General features: G+C 44.6%; 1 protein-coding gene across 2 annotated transcripts in view; it reads left to right on the forward strand.

Moving 5' to 3' along the window:
• Positions 1-19,414, forward strand: part of stab2 (stabilin 2) — a 39,226-nt gene that overhangs the window by 17,666 nt on the left and 2,146 nt on the right. For both annotated transcript variants that reach the window (XM_071332761.1, XM_071332762.1), the window contains 37 exons: positions 23-115; positions 232-279; positions 842-981; positions 1,156-1,267; positions 1,364-1,531; positions 1,718-1,825; positions 1,932-2,063; positions 2,211-2,339; positions 2,421-2,483; positions 2,585-2,680; positions 3,070-3,265; positions 4,402-4,497; positions 6,771-6,822; positions 6,983-7,044; positions 7,307-7,432; positions 7,594-7,667; positions 7,767-7,841; positions 10,285-10,404; positions 10,604-10,648; positions 10,799-10,879; positions 10,964-11,119; positions 13,383-13,514; positions 13,644-13,703; positions 13,820-14,086; positions 14,229-14,375; positions 14,491-14,547; positions 14,646-14,766; positions 15,096-15,245; positions 15,412-15,516; positions 15,674-15,781; positions 15,975-16,168; positions 16,441-16,582; positions 16,759-16,892; positions 17,021-17,186; positions 17,316-17,422; positions 17,520-17,639; positions 19,015-19,164. In XM_071332761.1, coding sequence (XP_071188862.1) covers positions 23-115; positions 232-279; positions 842-981; positions 1,156-1,267; positions 1,364-1,531; positions 1,718-1,825; positions 1,932-2,063; positions 2,211-2,339; positions 2,421-2,483; positions 2,585-2,680; positions 3,070-3,265; positions 4,402-4,497; positions 6,771-6,822; positions 6,983-7,044; positions 7,307-7,432; positions 7,594-7,667; positions 7,767-7,841; positions 10,285-10,404; positions 10,604-10,648; positions 10,799-10,879; positions 10,964-11,119; positions 13,383-13,514; positions 13,644-13,703; positions 13,820-14,086; positions 14,229-14,375; positions 14,491-14,547; positions 14,646-14,766; positions 15,096-15,245; positions 15,412-15,516; positions 15,674-15,781; positions 15,975-16,168; positions 16,441-16,582; positions 16,759-16,892; positions 17,021-17,186; positions 17,316-17,422; positions 17,520-17,639; positions 19,015-19,164 — 4,332 coding nt within the window. The remainder of the gene's footprint in view (positions 1-22; positions 116-231; positions 280-841; positions 982-1,155; positions 1,268-1,363; positions 1,532-1,717; positions 1,826-1,931; positions 2,064-2,210; positions 2,340-2,420; positions 2,484-2,584; positions 2,681-3,069; positions 3,266-4,401; positions 4,498-6,770; positions 6,823-6,982; positions 7,045-7,306; positions 7,433-7,593; positions 7,668-7,766; positions 7,842-10,284; positions 10,405-10,603; positions 10,649-10,798; positions 10,880-10,963; positions 11,120-13,382; positions 13,515-13,643; positions 13,704-13,819; positions 14,087-14,228; positions 14,376-14,490; positions 14,548-14,645; positions 14,767-15,095; positions 15,246-15,411; positions 15,517-15,673; positions 15,782-15,974; positions 16,169-16,440; positions 16,583-16,758; positions 16,893-17,020; positions 17,187-17,315; positions 17,423-17,519; positions 17,640-19,014; positions 19,165-19,414) is intronic.

The following is a 19,414-nucleotide window of genomic DNA, read 5'->3' on the forward strand; positions in this document are numbered from 1 at the left end:
TGATCTACTTTCTCTCCTACAGGCAAGCTGTCTCTACGTGTCCGGTGCATGGAAGTGTGTGTGTGAGGATGGATACACAGGTGACGGAGAGGTGTGCTACGGCAACGTGGGACAGGTGAGCACTTCCTACCTTATTGCCAAGACAGGTAGCTACATATGTTTGTGGATTGGGGGACTGACATACCTACAGTGATCTGAATAACAAACCTGACCTCCACTGTGTCTCTGTAGGAGTTGATGGCCCTTCCTGATGTCGCTGGGTTCGCCAAATGGGTGACTGTGAGTTTGACCATTGTCATTTACAGCAGGGGGGTTTTGAGTTTTCCCTGTTGTTTATGCTGTTGTTCAGATTCTTTATTGTCTGAATAAGAAACAACTTATTTTCACTTCTGACATCCTGTATCAATAATGAGACGTCACACCACACTATCTAGAACCTTAAAGAGTTATTCAGCTGTCCCCATAGGAGAACCCTTTGAAGAACCCTTTTTGGTTCCAGGTAGAACTCTTTTTGGTTCAATGTAGAACCTTTTCTACATGGAGAGGGTTCCACATGGAACCAAAACGGGTTATCCTATGGGGACAGGCAAAAACCCTTTTGGAACCCTTTTATCTAAGAGTGCATAGTGTAAGCTTCAGGAATGTTTAGTAAGATACAACCGGATATGGTTACAGAGGATTATGGGTATTGTAGTACATCATGCTACAATCTGCATAAGGTCATATTCACAACTCACCATGACCTTCTGCTAGCCTGCTAGTATGCCTGTAAGAGGCTGGTCGTATGGTTTTAGGTCGGCAAGACATTTAGTATTTTCTTTCGTCTCCTCCCCTCTCCCAGGACATAGGAATTTCCCAGCTGCCACTCATGAACAGTCAGAACGTAACTCTGCTGGTGCCGTCCACAGCAGCTACAGACAAGATGAACAAAGAGGACAAGGACTTCTGGACAACCCAGGGGAACCTACCCAGTATCATCAAGTAAGACCTGGGTCATATTTATTAGGCACCAAACGAAATGATGTATTCTAAAACAGGAAGAGACTACCGGGACTTGTCCAATAAGAACCGTCTCTTTTATTTTAAAAACGTTTTGCTATAGGCATTGAGATTCTTCCATTGTGATAATCCTTATTTCTGATTATCCCCTGATAGAAATCACATGATCCAAGGTGTCTACTCACTAGATGACCTCCGCGATGCATCCTCCAACTTGCAGCTCACTTCCGTTCTGAAGAAGGCTCTTCCTGTTACTATTACCAATGAGGTGAGTTTAGAGGCAGGTTTTATCCTAAGGTTGAAGTGAACAGGAACTGTGATACTGTAACACATGACCTGAAGTTAACCCTGTATTGTCTGTCAGTCCACAGTGATTGGAGGAGCCACCATAACAACCGCGAATGTGGCTTCAACCAATGGACTGATCCACATTATTGACACAGTGTTGGTTCCAGAGAGGAGCCTCAGTGAGGGGCTGCTGGAGCTGCTTGCACGGAGGCCAGAGTTCTCCCTGTTCAGGAGTTACCTTGTCGTATGTACATTATAAGGCTGCTATTCTATTCATCCACACTCTCGTACAGCACCCAAACTCTATTTTTGAACAGAGCACTCTGATGAACAATCCCAATGTCTTACTAAAGTTCTCCATAAAAATATGTATGATTCCATATGCAGCCATGTCTGAGGAAAATGTCTGTCTCTGTCGGCTCCCTCTCAGCATCACAACCTGACAGGAGAGATAGAGCAGGCCTCGGCCTACACTGTGTTCGCTCCAACAGACGGCGCTGTCCTCGAGTACCTCAAGAATACCGCTTCAGACACCATGGTACCTCAGACGATTTTGTTACACATTGTGTGTGTGTGTGGATGCGAGTGTGCGTGCTTATATAATGTATGAACTGTAGTACTGTGTGCGTTTTGGTTGTTGTCAGGACCTGAATACGACGCGGTACCACGTAGTGCTGTCTGATATGTTAATGAAGGTAGACCTGCAGGGCGGAGCCTACAAGGAGACCATGCTGGGGTTCTCCTACCAGCTAGGCATCTTACCCAGGGATGACAAGGTATTACTATTATGGGATGCTCTGGGAATTCTGTTAGTGTTCTACTAATGTTATGTCAGCCATATTGGCTATAGTCTACTACTGTTTGAGTCCTCTCAAAATGTGGTGCTCCTTTTTTTCCTCTTCTCTTCTCTCTCTCCTCTGTAGTTGTTTGTGAATGAAGCCCAGATAAATGTGTCAGACATCCTGGGAGGTAAAGGGGTGATCCACGGCCTATCCGCAGTACTAGATATCATCAGAAATCGCTGCGACATCCAGCAATTCAAGACATTTCCGGTAAAGACCCTTTCTTCCTTTTTCTTTAAACATTTGACATTCATTTTCTCAGATAATAATTTATTTATATTTTGTCTGAAGGGATTCTGTCAAGATTGCTTCAACCCACAACTCAACTCCTGTCCAACTGGATCTACCCCAGTGGTATGATACCTTTCAAGTATATCCAGCTACTGTGTAGTGGATCCAAAATGGCTGTCATGTTTCATGAATTACTCTCTGTGTTATGGCTGTTTTCCCTACAGGTATTGGTCAGGAAAAAGTGTATGTTCAGTCGGGTCTACCAGGGGGCACAGCTGCTCAGCATCGGCTGCAGGACCATCTGCAAGAACACTACCATTGTACGTGAGACACCAGCAGCACCACTAGCACTGTTTTGGAATCACTGGAATACGACCACACTTCGGACTCTGTCCCACCCTATACCCTATATAGTGCACTATTTTTGACCAGGGCCCATAGGGAATAGGGTGGAATTTGGCATGCATCCTTGGTAGAATGGGTCACTGGTGTAGAAACAAAAGCACTGTTAAAATAATTTGTTAGCAATGTGTTTGCGTATTTCTTACACATATTCAATGCTTTAAATCCAAGAAGAGGAATCAACAAGGGTCTAGAGAAGCTCTACCTGAGTGAGGGAATTGACATGCAATCATACTCTACCTTTACGCCATTTGGAAGTGAGAGTAGAAGTGCGTGTCCCGGTGATTGACTCTAGCACCTCCTGTAGGTGCGGAGGTGCTGTGGCGGGTTCTACGGGGAGCACTGTGAGCCATGTCCAGGGCCCAAAGGCCAGCCTTGCTATGGGAACGGGATGTGCCAGGACATGACCAACGGTACAGGGGTTTGCCAGTGTAACAAGAACTTCAACGGGACTGCTTGTGAAGCGTGCCAGGATGGCAAATACGGCATCCACTGTGACCAAGGTACTGTAGTAATGTATTGTAAGCCCTTAGAAAAAAAGATGCTATCTAGAACTAAAAGGGTCCTTCGGCTGTCCCCATAGGAGAACCTTTTGAAGAACCCTTTTTGGTTGGAAATCTGTTGGGTGGAAACCTTTTGGGTTTCATGTAAAACCCTTTCCACAGAGGGTTCCACATGGCACCCAAAAGGGTTATTCGGCTGTCCCCATAGGGTTCTCCTATGGGGTGTCGTGGTAATTTCCTGTATTACTAAATTATGAGAGCGCAAACCACACACAAGTCAGAGTTATATTTTAAAGTCCATATTTAATTATATGAGCTTCACCATAGCCCTTTGACTCTCAGATCAATTTAGTGTCTATAAATGAATTCTCTGAGAGTCCTTACAAAACAATTCTTAGTGTCTTTTATAGCCAAGATACACCCCTCTCAACTCACATGACGAACCACAGATCTTAGGCCTTTTACTTAAAAGAGGAGTATCCCATAGCCAGATAGCATTAGCTATAAATTATCGTTCAGTTTGGTCTCTTTAGACGAGATTCTAATCTCGTTCTTGGTACCACTTAGGACCAAAATATTACCTCATCCAATGGCATATATCAATTGTCAATTCTAGATACACCCATCTCAAATACACCCCCTCTTCTCCCCACCCTGGAGAAGCTCACTAAGGGGAGTGAACCTCTAGGTCATATACTATCTCAAGATTCATCAACACATCAGAGGGGTAATACAATGATTCCAGACACTGCCATACTCCTCCCCCCAATGGGAAAATAAGGGAGTGACTAGCGTAGAGACATAGTGGAGCCCTTCTGCCTTTCTGATATTCTGCATATTATGAAAGTAAATAAAACATCTTATTTATCTATGTTACCTAACTAATTCTGATTCAGCTACGACAGGGGACAGCCAAATAACCCTTTTGGAACCCTTTTTTCTAAGAGTGTAGTAAAATAGCGTCCACTGTGACCAAGGTACTGTCGCAAGATATATCCACTATCAACTTGCCACTACAATATAGAATCCAGCAATTCAACAATGGAATGCTTTTGCAAAACAGAAACACAATCACTATATATGCTACTATCCACAGCATATTTCTCTCTCTCGCTCTCTCACCCCCCTCTCTGCAGACTGTAGGTGTAAGAACGGCCGGTGCAACGAAAGTATCCATGGAGATGGGACATGCGAGTGTGACGCGTATTGGAGAGGGGTCACCTGTGATGAGAGTATGTACTGTATGAAAGTATATGTGCTGGCGTTGTTCTTATTTTGAATTAGTATAATTTTAGCTCCTTGTATCTGGTAGCACTTTAAGTTGTGCGAGTTTAATCTTTCCAGTATGTATGACAGGGTCATTGGCTGATAAGTGGGCCACAGCGCACGAGGGTCATTCTTGAGTTGTGGTGGCATTTCGTGAGAATTAAAATAAAATGTTATGTATTTATACAATACCAGTCAATTGTGTGGACACACCTCCTCATTCAAGGGTTTTTCTTTATTTTTACTTGTTCTACTTTGTAGAATAATAGTGAAGACATCAAAACTATGAAATAGCACACTAAATATATTTATTTGAGATTCTTCAAAGTACCCATCCTTTGCCTTGATGACAGCTTTGCACACTCTTGGCATTCTCTCAACCAGCTTCATGAGGTAGTCACCTGTAAGGCTTGGAGTTCCCACATATAAATACGAATTCGTTCTTATGACTAGTTAAATAAAGGTTAAATGAAAAATAAAAGAATATGCTGAGCACATGTTGGCTGCTTTTCCTTCATGCTGCTGTCCAACTCATCCCAAACCATCTCAATTGGGTTGAGGTTGGGTGATTGTGGAGGCCAGGTCATCTGATGCAGCACTCCATCACTCTCCTTCTTGGTCAAATAGCACTTACACAGCCTGGAGGTTTTGGGTCATCGTCTTGTTGAAAAACAACTGATAGTCCCAGTAATTGGATGGCGTATCGCTGCAGAATGCTGTGGTAGCCATGCTGGTGTGCCTTGAATTCTAAATAAATCACAGACCGTGTCACCAGCAAAGCACCAGCACACCACCTCCTCCATGCTTCACGGTGGGAACCACACATGCGGAGATCATCCGTTCACCTACTCTGCGTCTCACAAAGACACGGCGGTTGGAACCAAAAATCAAACATTTGGTCTCATCTGAGCAAAGGACAGATTTCCACTGGTCTAATTTCCATTGCTCGAGTTTCTTGGCCCAAGCAAGTCTCTTCTTCTTATTGGTGTCGTTCAGTAGTGGTTTCCTTGCAGCAATTCAACCATGAAGGCCTGATTCACGCAGTCTCCTCTGAACAACATGATGTTGAGATGTGTCTGTTACTTGAACTCTGTGCATTTATTTTGGCTGCAATCTAAGGTGCAGTTAATTGCCCATTTCTGAGGCTGGTAACTCTAATGAACTTATCCTCTGCAGCAGAGGTAACTCTGGGTCTTCCTTTCCTGTGGCGGTCCTCATGAGAGCCAGTTTCATCATATTGCTTGATGGATTTTGAGACTGCACTTGAAGAAACTTTCAAAGTTCTTGAAATATACCATATTGACTGACCTTCATGTTTTAAAGTAATGATGGAGTGTCGTTTCTCTTTGCTTATTTGAGCTGTTCTTGACATAACATGGACTTGGTCTCTTACCAAATAGGGCTATCTTCTGTATACCACCCCTACCATGTCACAACACAACTGATTGGCTCAAATGCATTAAAAAGGAAAGAAATTCCACAAATTAACTTTTAACAAGGCACACCTGTTAATTGAAATACATTTCAGGGGACTACCTCATGAAGCTGGTTGAGAGAATGCCAAGAGTGCAAAGCTATCATCAAGGCAAAAGGTGGCTCTTTGAAGAATCTCAAATATAAAATATATTTTGATTTGGTTAACACTTTTTTGGTTAAAAGAGATTTTGTTTCACAAGTAATGTTAATTGTTTCTCAAAAATGTAGGGGTAAAAATGAATGACGCTCCTGTTTTCAATAACTTTAAATACCTCACCTTGCGAGGATAACGGCACTGAGCCTTTTTGTAAAATGTTTTATGAGACATTTTTGTCTGAACACATTGAGAGGGATCTTAGACCATTCCTCCATACAGAATCCTTCCAGATCCTTGATATCCTTCATCTGTGCAAGACAATTTGCATACCCTAAGTACTTTAAAGAATACATACAAATACAGTTTTGCAGTACAGAGGACTTGCATTTTGTTTTATCATTGACAAACAAACAGTTCAACATCAACAAAAACATGTATGATGTATTTTTCATGGTCGCAAAGGCAAGGGATGCAAATGCCCCCGCACAGGACTGTCCTACCAAGGGACTATAGTCCCACCCCTAACTGACAGAAAGACATGCCAAAAAAACACACATGTATTACAAGTAGAAGTCACATGGGCATTTTAACTCACATGAATCATATCAATGTTATAGGATCATCTCATAATACTGTAACACGTCATTCCTGTATGCTGTGTTTCAGAGTTCACTAGAGAAGAGAACTGTGGGGACAGGACGTGCCACACCAGTGCAATGTGAGTGAACTCACGCTGACTTCAGCTTCCCACCACTCTATGATGTGACTATGTTGAAATCAAACCGTTTCAGCACAGCAAAGCCCGAGAAACGGTTCTTATATCTCTTAGCTGCAAACTGTGGTTCCATCTCTTCTCCTCTTTTGTATCTCTCTCACAGATGTGTAGCAGGTCGCTGTGAATGTCTGGCAGGGTTTCAGGGTAACGGCGTCGACTGCAAAGGTATTCTTCCTGTCACTTTCCAGCATGCACTATTATACTGCTACCTGAACTGCTATTATACTATACATGACTACCACACAGGAAACTAGGTGTAACAAATCTGTGTGTGTGTGTGTGTGTGTGTGTGTGTGTGTGTGTGTGTGTGTGTGTGTGTGTGTGTGTGTGTGTGTGTGTGTGTGTGTGTGTGTGTGTGTGTGTGTGTGTGTGTGTGTGTCTGTGTCTGTGTGTGTGTGTGTGTGTGTGTGTGTGTGTGTGTGTGCAGCGAAAGACGCCTGCAAAGACAATAACGGGGGATGCAGTTCTCACGCTGTGTGTAAGAGGACTCTCCCTGGACGCAGGCAGTGCGTGTGCAACACGGGATACCACGGCGATGGGATGGTGTGTGTACGTAAGTGTGCATCTTTTATCTACACACTTTGACAGGTCAGGTTCTGAGATAATGTTGAGTTTCAGCTGTGTTTGTTCGTTTTGTTACCTACGGCTGGGCTACCGCTGAAAGCCGCCAATTTAGACCCAAACAATGTTAAACATTGTGTTATTTTCCCTCAGAGATCAACCCCTGCCTGGACGGTAAAGGAGGCTGCCATGTGAATGCAGGCTGTATTCACACCGGACCTAACAAAGTAAGTTGGTTGGTTGGTCGGTCGGTCCGTCGTGTGTGTTCGGTGTCCATCAATCTGTTGTAAAACAGTGAACTGACTTATTTCATGTTTCCCATCCAGACGTCGTGTGTGTGCAGCCACGGCTACACAGGAGATGGGAAGGAGTCGTGTACGGTTATCAACCTCTGTCGAACGGTACATCTCTAATCTCTCCCTCAATACAGTGTTAATGTAGTGAACAGTGTTACAGTGTGGTTAACAGTGTTACAGTGTTAGTGTGGTTAACAGTGTAACAGTGTGGTTAACAGTGTAACAGAGTGGTGAACAGTGTAACAGAGTGGTGAACAGTGTAACAGAGTGGTGAACAGTGTAACAAAGTGGTGAACAATGTAACAGTGTGGTGAAAAGTGTAACAGAGTGGTGAACAGTGTAACAGAGTGGTGAACAGTGTAACAGAGTGGTGAACAGTGTAACAGAGTGGTGAACAATGTAACAGAGTGGTGAACAATGTAACAGAGTGGTGAACAGTGTAACAGAGTGGTGAACAGTGTAACAGAGTGGTGAACAGTGTAACAGAGTGGTGAACAGTGTAACAGAGTGGTGAGCAGTGTAACAGAGTGGTGAACAGTGTAACAGTGTGGTGAACAGTTTAAATGTAATGAACAGTGTAACAGTGTGGTAAACAGTGTAACAGTGTAGTGAGCAGTGTAAATGTAGTGAACAGTGTAATAGTGTGGTGAGCAGTGTACATGTAGTGAACAGTGTAACAGAGTAGTGAACAGTGTAACAGTGTGGTGAACAGTGTAACAGAGTGGTGAACAGTGTAACAGTGTCGTGAACAGTGTAACAGTGTGGTGAACAGTGTAAATGTAGTGAACAGTGTAACAGAGTGGTGAACAGTGTAACAGTGTGGTGAACAGTGTAACAGTGTGGAGAACAGTGTAAATGTAGTGAACAGTGTAACAGAGTGGTGAACAGTGTAACAGTGTGGTGAACAATGTAACAGTGTGGTGAACAGTGTAACAGAGTGGTGAACAGTGTAACAGAGTGGTGAACAGTGTAACAGAGTTGTAAATCATGTAACAGTGTGGTGAACAGTGTAACAGAGTGGTGAACAGTGTAACAGAGTGGTGAACAGTGTAACAGAGTGGTGAACAGTGTAACAGAGTGGTGAACAGTGTAAATGTAGTGAACAGTGTAACAGTGTGGTGAACAGTGTAACAGTGTGGTGAACAATGTAACAGTGTGGTGAACAGTGTAACAGAGTGGTGAACAGTGTAACAGAGTGGTGAACAATGTAACAGAGTGGTGAACAGTGTAACAGAGTGGTGAACAGTGTAACAGAGTGGTGAACAATGTAACAGAGTGGTGAACAGTGTAACAGAGTGGTGAACAGTGTAACAGAGTGGTGAACAGTGTAAATGTAGTGAACAGTGTAACAGAGTGGTGAACAGTGTAACAGAGTGGTGAACAGTGTAAATGTAGTGAACAGTGTAACAGAGTGGTGAACAGTGTAACAGAGTGGTGAACAATGTAACAGAGTGGTGAACAGTGTAACAGAGTGGTGAACAGTGTAACAGAGTGGTGAACAATGTAACAGAGTGGTGAACAGTGTAACAGAGTGGTGAACAGTGTAACAGAGTGGTGAACAGTGTAACAGAGTGTTGAACAGTGTAACAGAGTGGTGAACAGTGTAACAGAGTTGTAAATCATGTAACAGTGTGGTGAACAGTGTAACAGAGTGGTGAACAGTGTAACAGAGTGGTGAACAGTGTAACAGAGTGGTGAACAATGTAACAGTGTGGTGAACAGTGTAACAGAGTGGTGAACAGTGTAACAGAGTGATGAACAGTGTAACAGAGTGGTGAACAGTGTAACAGAGTGGTGAACAGTGTAACAGAGTGGTGAACAGTGTAACAGAGTGGTGAACAGTGTAACAGAGTGGTGAACAGTGTAACAGAGTGGTGAACAATGTAACAGAGTGGTGAACAGTGTAACAGAGTGGTGAACAGTGTAAATGTAGTGAACAGTGTAACAGTGTGGTGAACAGTGTAACAGTGTGGTGAACAATGTAACAGTGTGGTGAACAGTGTAACAGAGTGGTGAACAGTGTAACAGAGTGGTGAACAATGTAACAGAGTGGTGAACAGTGTAACAGAGTGGTGAACAGTGTAACAGAGTGGTGAACAATGTAACAGAGTGGTGAACAGTGTAACAGAGTGGTGAACAGTGTAACAGAGTGGTGAACAGTGTAACAGAGTTGTAAATCATGTAACAGTGTGGTGAACAGTGTAACAGAGTGCTGAACAGTGTAACAGAGTGGTGAACAGTGTAACAGAGTGGTGAACAGTGTAACAGAGTGGTGAACAATGTAACAGTGTGGTGAACAGTGTAACAGAGTGGTGAACAGTGTAACAGAGTGATGAACAGTGTAACAGAGTGGTGAACAGTGTAACAGAGTGGTGAACAGTGTAACAGTGTGGTGAACAGTGTAACAGAGTGGTGAACAGTGTAACAGAGTGGTGAACAGTGTAACAGAGTGGTGAACAGTGTAACAGAGTGGTGGACAGTGTAACAGAGTGGTGAACAGTGTAACAGAGTGGTGAATCATGTAACAGTGTGGTGGTCCTCTTGGCAGAAACAAAGGGACTGCCACAGGTTCGCCAGGTGTAATATGACTGGTCCAGGGGAAAACAGCTGCACCTGTATGGACGGATACATGGGCGACGGCATCCGCTGCAAAGGCACTGTGGGCAAGGTGAGCAGGAGAGGAGACTACACATAGCATGATCAAGTAAAAGATACATTTGATTGCCATTTGTAAGTACACGTACATACCCCATGTAAGCTCACACCTCTTTTCCCACTTTATTTCTTTCTCTCTCTCTCACACACTCACTCACTTATTCACACTCTTCATTTGACCATTGATCAGGGTTTATCTTTTTCATCTACAGGAGCTTCTCACCAGGAAACTGAGGGATTTCTATCTTGGGTTGATGGTGAGTCTCTCACTGACCAGTAGCACACTTTTATTTATGTTCTGTATTAAGATACACATCCTCGTAAGAAAGGCACAACACAATCACTGTTGATTAAAATAATAGCAAATTAACTAAAGATATTGTTGGTTGAACGCTGTTTGTTTTCAGATGGCAGACATTTCTCTGAAGGGCCGGGGTCCATTCACAGTCTTTGCTCCAACAGCTGAGGCCTTCGCCCGGGGGGAGATGGTAGGAAAGTGTGTGTGTGTATGCGCCTGTGTTTATATACCTGTGTGTGTACGGATCTTATCTTGTCTCATGACTTGCTCTTAGGCAAAAGAGTTGAGGCATCCCTCGAAGAGAGACAAGAGGGCCAACATTCTTCGCTACCACATCGTGTCATGTCATACCTTATTGGCCAGCGACCTGACCACGCCCAGAAACCTGACCACTCTCATGGGAGACGTCTTGACCATCACCTACTCTGAGGTAACCAATGAGATTACAACACTCCCAGTGGATTCTATTGGTTGCTTCAATGCCTGGATTATTATCCTAGATTCCATTTATTATCATGATGGATTGGACATTATTTATACAGTGCATTCGGAAAGTATTCAGACCCCATCAATCTACACACAATACCTCAGAATGGTAAAGCAAAAACAGACTTTTCTAAATGTTTGCAAATGTATAAAATAAAAAAAACATATATATTACATTTACATAAGTATTCAGACCCTTTACTCAGTACTTTGTTGAAACACATTTGGCAGCGATTACAGTCTCCAGTCTTCTTGGGTATGACGCTACAAGCTTGGCACACCTGTATTCTGGGAGTTTCTCCCATTCTTCTCTGCAGATCCCGTCAAGCTCATCAGGTTGGATGGGGAGTGTCGCTGCACAGCTATTTTCAGGTCTCTCCAGAGATGTTCGATCGGGTTCCAGTCCGGGCTCTGGCTGGGCCACTCAAGGACATTCAGAGACTTGTCCCGAAGCCACTCCTGCGTTGTCTTGGCTTCCAACAGGGTCGTTGTCCTGTTGGAAGGTGAACTTTCGTCCCAGTCTGAGGTCCTGAGCGCTCTGGAGCAGATTTTCATCAAGGATCTCTCTGTACTTTGCTCCGTTCATCTTTCCCTCGATCCCGACTGGTCTCCCAGTCCCTGCCGCTGAAAAATGTCCCCACAACATGATGCTGCCACCACCATGCTTCACCGTAGGGATGGTGCCAGGTTTCCTCCAGACGTGGCGCTTGGTATTCAGGCCAAAGAGTTCAATCTTGGCTTCATTGGACCAGAGAATCTTGTTTCTCATAGTCTGAGAGTCTGTAGATGCCTTTTGGCAAACTCCAAGCGGGCTGTCATGTGCCTTTTACTGATGAGTGGCTTCCGTCTGGCCACTCTACCATGAAGGCCTGATTGGTGGAGTGCTGCAGAGATGGTTGTCCTTCTGGAAGGTTCTTCCATCTCCACAGAGGAACTCTGGAGCTCTGTCAGAGTGACCATCTGGTTCTTGGTCACCTCCCTGACTAAGGCCCTTCTCCCCCGATTGCTCAGTTTGGTCGGGCAGCCAGCTCAAGGATGAGTCTTAGTGGTTTCAAACATCTTCCATTTAAGAATGATGGAGGCCACTGTGTTCTTGGGGACCTTCAATGCTATCCCCAGATCTGTGCCTCGACACAATTCTGTCTCGGATCTCTACAGACAATTCCTTCGACCTCATGGCTTGGTTTTTGCTCTGTTATGCACTGTCAACTGTTTGTTTTTTTCCATTTTTTTCCCCCAACCTTTATTTAACCAGGTAGGCAAGTTGAGAACAAGTTCTCATTTCCAATTGCGACCTGGCCAAGATAAAGCAAAGCAGTTCGACACATACAACAACACAGAGTTACACATGGAGTAAAACAAACAAACAGTCAATAATACTGTAGAAAAATAAGTCTATATACAATGTGAGCAAATGAGGTGAGATAAGGGAGGTAAAGAGAAAAAAAAGGCCATGGTGGCGAAGTAAATACCATATAGCAAGTAAAACACTGGAATGGTAGATTTGCAGTGGAAGAATGTGCAAAGTAGAGATAGAAATAATGGGGTGCAAAGGAGCAAAATAAATAAATAAATACAGTAGGGGAAGAGGTAGTTGTTTGGGATAAATTATAGATGGGCTATGTACAGGTGCAGTAATCTGTGAGCTGCACTGACAGCTGGTGCTTAAAGCTAGTGAGGGAGATAAGTGTTTCCAGTTTCAGAGATTTTTGTAGTTCGTTCCAGTCATTGGCAGTCATTGGCATGTGTGACCTTAGACAGCTGTGTGCCTTTCCAAATCATGTCCAATCAATAGAATTTACCACAGGTGGACTCCAATCAAGTTGTAGAAACATCTCAAGGATGATCAATGGAAACAGGATGCACCTGAGTTCAATTTCGAGTTTCATAGCAAAGGATCTAAACACAGTTTTTTATTTTTAAAACATTTGTAAAAATGTCTAAAAACCTGTTTTCACTTTGACATTATGGGGAATTGTGTGTAGATTGATGAGGATTCTTAAAAAAAAAAATGTTTTAATAAGGCTGTAACGTAACAAAATATGGAAAAAGTCAAGGGGTCTGAATACTTTCCGAATGCACTGTATACCTTGAGAAGTGTAGAAGTATAGTATGGATATATGTTGCATCTGGTTCCTCTGCTACATTTGAGGAAGAGATTCAATGGTTGTGGTGAGAGAGCTGAGGTCTCCTGTCCTTGTTTCCAGGGTACCATCCTCATCAACAACATGGTGAAAGTGGTGCGCAGTGATGACCCGAGCATCAATGGGATCATCCATGAGATTGACACCTTCATGATACCAGAGAGGCTGAAGAAGGCTGATGTGATAGAGGGGCCAGTATGTACAAAGATAAAGACTATTTGTAATCAATATACCTGTTTAAATCTGTCAAACACTCCATCATGGGATAACTCATCACCATCTCCCTGTCCCTCTCTCTTTCCCTCTCCATCTCTCCCTTCACAGTTGAACCTCACTGATGTGGCTGATGGTAATGGTTACAAGACCTTCTACAAACTGCTGTTGGTTAGTATTTGTCCCTGTGAAGTTCCTATTTCCTTTATGGATTCTGAGAATAACAATCTTAAACTTCTCGCCTGAAAAGTGTTAAAGAAGGTGTTCTTCTCTGTTTCTCCCTGCAGGACACAGATGTGATGGCAATGGTGAACGACCCCCTCCACCAGCCCGTGACATTGTTCCTGCCGTCGGACCGCGCCATGGCCGCACTGCCCCAGGAGCAGAAAGACTTCCTTTACAACACACAGAACAGAGGACACCTGCTGGAGTACCTCAAATACCACATCCTCCGAGACACCAAGGTGTATGCAGCAGAGCTGGTCCACATCGATCCTATACGGACGCTCCAGGGATCCGAACTCAAAGCCAACTGTGGAGGGCTGGACAACATAGTGAGTAAAACAAAGTAGTGTTGTGTTTGTACAACACTAACAAGCGGAATATAATTTAGAGGCAAAAAAAGTAAGGCCATCTTGTGGTATTTGGATTGACCCAGACCCCAACGTTTTCTGAGAGATGTACTTTTCTGCACAGGGTGAAATCTTCCTCAACGACGGGAACTGCCGAATCATCCAGAGGCACATCCCCTTCAACGGTGGGATAGCCTATGGGATCGACTGTCTGCTGAACCCGCCGAGCCTCGGGGGTCGCTGTGACAAAAAGGAAACTGTAGATTTCCCGGTGAGTGTGACCATATCATGCAGTAGAAAGTATTTTGTATTGCTACCATGGAATAAGGTGATTAGAATTATTATTGTCTTAGAATGTTTTTTTCTGTGTTTCTCCTGTGTGATAGCTACCCTGTTCATTCTGCACATCATCAACACGCTGCCCCCCTGGGTCCAAACTCAAGGTATCTGTTCACCCATCCACCCGTCGTAACCGTTATGTGAATATAACACTTGCATCTTTCCCCATACTAAAAACTGCACCTTTATATGTATTCTGCAGGAGGTGAAGAAATGTGACCTGCACATGATAGTGAATATGAATAAAGGCTGCCAGGCCTTATGTACTTTTGTCCTCTGGCAACCCAAGTGCTGTACTGGCTTCTATGGACGTGACTGTCTGGGTAAGAACTCCCAAAATTTGCCTCAGATCTCCCTGATCATACCAAGACTGCATCTCAAATGGCATCTTATTCCCTTTATAGTGCACTACTTGTCAAACGTACTAGGGAACAGGGTACTATTTAGAATGCAAACTAATAAATAGGACAACAATGACAGTTTGTGGTGAAAACCCCATAAAGAATGTAATTCTCAAAGACTAGCTCCAAAAGTCTCATGCAGTCTCAGAAATGTGATTGGCATTCGTTGAAGCAGGTGTTTGAAGTGAAAGACTACAGATCTGAGTTGTTTCCCATCATGACTTTGACTTCCTGTTCGTGTTTACCTCAAGTTTGTCCTGGCGGGAATTCATCTCCCTGTTTGAACCATGGAAAGTGTGATGACGGTCACCTAGGCAACGGTAACTGCACATGTGACACTGGTTTCCATGGCGACGCCTGTGAGTTGTGTAAAAAAGGCCACTATGGACCGGACTGCACAGGTGTGTAGTGCTCTAGTGTGGATACCTACATCTCAAGATTTAGTTGTGCTACCTTGTGTGAAGAATTTCATTGTGAACTTGTGTGGCTTAATTTAGTATAATCTTGAATCATTCTCCATACTGAATCTTGAACCTGATTTGTGATATGATGTCATTTTTTCCTCAGCATGTAACTGCACAGAGCATGGGTCATGTGAAGAAGGCCTTAAAGGGACAGGCTCCTGTTTCTGTGAACAGGGCTGGACCGGGCAGCGCTGTGAGACACAACTAGGTAAAGAACCACAAGTTACAAAATGTCCACCACACAAAGGAAACCCAAGAGCCATCATCTTGAAATGGCAATTTCTGCTACATTTAAAACACTGATATTTAGCATTTAAACTTTGATGTTAACTGTTCCTGTCACCCTTCACCCCCTCTCCTTATAGCGGAGGGTCCAGTCTGCTCCCCAACCTGCTCTCAGAACGGCATATGTAAAGAGAACAACACCTGTGTATGTAAACTTTTCTACGAGGGAGACGGCATCAGCTGCATAGGTAATGGCCTGCAGAGACAACACTGGAGTACTACAACACACACACATTTCCACACACACATCCCACATGCAGACACATACTGTGTATACGCACATGAAACAAATTCTGTACATCACTGTTGATCACTGCTTCTCTTCTGTGTCATGAATTTCTCCTTTTGCTGCTCCTTCCTCCTCCTCTCCACGCCCTCTAGTGGCTGACCTGTGTAAGTTCTGGAACGGTGGCTGTGCCCAGGGAGCTAAGTGCAGTCAGAAGGGGGAGACGGTGAGCTGCGCCTGCCCTCAGGGACACTCTGGAGACGGCTTCATCTGTCGGCCCATAGACCCTTGCTCCGTCGATGACAACGGGGGTTGCCACGAGCACGCCACCTGCACCATGACTGGGCCGGTAAGGGGTCAGCCACGGGGTGCCATGGGTACTACAGGGGTTGCTATGGTAACTTATTAGCGTACCGCCAATAGTCCCAGCATGTCAGCTATAAATATGAATTCATCTTTGTGTGTGTGTGTGTGTGTGTGTGTGTGTGTGTGTGTGTGTGTGTGTGTGTGTGTGTGTGTGTGTGTGTGTGTGTGTGTGTGTGTGTGTGTGTGTGTGTGTGTGTGTGTGTGTGTGTGTGTGTGTGTGTGTGTGTGTGTGTGTGTGTGTGTGTGTGTCTACAGGGAAAGAAGAAGTGTGTGTGTAAGGATAACTACATCGGGGACGGTGTGACGTGTGAGGTGAAGGAGCTTCTTGTGAACCGTTGTCTCCAGGAGAACGGGCAGTGCCACTCTGACGCCCAGTGTACCGACCTTCACTACGAGGGTACGCCATGCACGCACACACATACTGTACACTCCTTGTATAGGAGTTTCATTTAAAGTCTGCATAAGAATACATAGGATATATATACAGTATAGCTCTTTTCCAAGACCCAAACGCACACATGTGGTGTGTGATATGCTGTGATGTTTACATCTTCTATCTTTGGTGCCCACCAGACAGCACAGTCGGTGTGTTCCACTTCCGGTCCAACAAGGGACAGTACAAGCTGAACTATACATCGGCCCAGGAGGCCTGCACAGGAGAGGGGGGAACCATCGCCACGTACACACAGCTCTCCTACGCACAGCAGGTGAGCACACACACATTAACACACACCAGAAAAGATACACAAACACATTTACCCACACATACATATTCACACACACAGACACACACACAGACTGACAAACACCTACTATACTACCCCTCTGTCTCCAGGCTGGGCTCAACCTGTGTGCGGCTAGCTGGCTGGACCAGGCCAGAGTGGCCTACCCCACCACCTACTCCAACCCCAAGTGTGGCTTTGGTCACGTGGGCATCGTAGACTACGGCTTACGCAACAACCTCAGCGAGACCTGGGACACCTTCTGCTACAGGGTCAAGGGTAAGAGGGGAACAGGAGAGGAGGGAATAATTGAGAGGGGAGGGAAAGAGGGAGAGCGAGACAGCCCTCTTTATGTGTGAAAAATGTGTTTTCTAAGGTGTTTCATACGGTGTGTGTGTCCCCCTCCAGAGGTGAAATGTGAATGTAAAGCAGGATATATAGGAGATGGATACTCCTGCATTGGAAACCTCTTGCAGGTCCTCACTGAGAAGCCCACCTTCTCCAACTTCCTCTCTGTGAGTATCTAAATGGTATCATTCTATTCAGGTTTTGATTTATTGTATGTTCACTCACAGTGGTTTGTTACTGATCCGGTGTCTTTTTTACCTGCAGCAAATCCTGAACTACTCCCAGATGTCCGTGTCAGGAAAACAGTTTATGAAGCGCCTCAGTAACCTGACCATCCAGTCCACTCTGTTTGTACCTGATAATACCGGACTGTACCAGAACCAGGTACAAGAACACCCTGTCAGACACACTGACATGCATTCTGATGCACATCCGGACATATGTATGCACAGTCTCACACAGCTACTCACACACAGCCCTGTACATTACCACCAGAGGCATCATGCCCGATTTGTCAGATTTGTCCTATTTAAATATACAAAATAATAATAATAAAATAATACATTTATTTTGAGAATTTGGCAGGATGTCCAACCGGCCTCACAACCGCAGAACACGTAACCACGCCAGCCCAGGACCTCCACATCCGGCTTATTCACCTGCGAGATCGTCTGACACCAGTCACCTGGACAGCTGATGAAACTGGGGGTTTGCACAACCGAAGAATTTCTGCATAACCTGTCAAAAACCGTCTTGGGGAAGCTCATCTGAGTGCTCGTAGTCCTCACCAGGGTCTTGACCTGACTGCAGTTCGGCGTCGTAACAGACTTCAGTGGGCAAATGCTCACCTTCGATGGCCACTGGCACGCTGGAGAAGTGTGATCTTCAGGGATGAATCCCGTTTTCAATTGTACCGGGCAGATGGCAGACAAGGCGTCGTGTGGCGAGTGGTTTGCTGATGTCAACGTTGTGAACAGAGTGCCGTGGCGGTGGGGTTATGGTATGGGCAGGCATAAGCTACAGACAATGAACACAATTGCATTTTATCGATGGCAATTTAAATGCACAGACATACCGTGACGAGATCCTTAGGCCCATTGTCGTGCCATTCATCCGCTGCCATCACCTCATGTTTCAGCATGATAATGCACGGCCCCATGTCGCAAGGATCTATACACAATTCCTGGAAGCTGAAAATGTCCCAGTTCTTCCATGGCCTGCATACTCACCAGACATGTAACCCATTGAGCATGTTTGGGATGCTCTGGATCGACGTGTACGACAGCGTGTTCCAGTTCCCGCCAATATCCAGCAAATCCGAGTTGCTAGCTTATCTAATTATCTTAGTTGGTAGACTTTAGAAAAGTAAGCAATTACTAAATGTACTGAATAAGACTCACATTCCTTTCAATCTTTTACCCAGATTTTTGCAAAGAAGCATATTTAGTTTTTTTGTTAAAAATATAACCACAGGAGGTTGGTGGCACCTTCATTGGGGAGGACCGGCTCGGGGTAATGGCTGGAGGTGAATAAGTGGAATGCTGTCAAATCCATCAAACACATGGTTTCCCACATTAGCGGAGACTGCATTATTGGTAAACGCTGCATATGTCGGCCCAATCGGAAATGACCTTTAAATGTCTGTCGCGCAATCTGTACCGCTGCATCGATCCAGATTGAATAGAGCCCTTACTCAGACTTATATGAACATGTATATGTATAAATGTGTACACTCACTCTCCTGTGTTGTATTGCCCAGACACTGACCCACAGGGACATGGAGTACCATCTCTCGGAGGGCCGGGCCTTGGCCCTGAAAGACCTGACCAACGGCAGCCGTATCCGCACCCGGCTGGGCCAAAGCCTCATTGTCCTGGGTATCGTTGACTTCCTCAACCCCAAGGTCCTGGTGAGACATGGAGCTACAGTACTGTACACATCAACCCTGTACTTACTGTACTTTGGGCATTCACTCACTGTACCACACTCAGGTTCTCTGTTGTTTTTCAGTCCCCGTTATAGGAATGTATTATATATTGCCCTGGTTAACCAGGTCTCCTAGATTGAACTAAGATGTTTGAGAAAATGTGAAAATTAGCTACTGAACCAGCCTCATAGACCACATATTATAGAACAGCTAACCACTGAAAATAAAGTTT

This window comes from Salvelinus alpinus, chromosome 11 (genome assembly GCF_045679555.1).
Source record: "Salvelinus alpinus chromosome 11, SLU_Salpinus.1, whole genome shotgun sequence".
Taxonomy (NCBI): domain Eukaryota; kingdom Metazoa; phylum Chordata; class Actinopteri; order Salmoniformes; family Salmonidae; genus Salvelinus; species Salvelinus alpinus.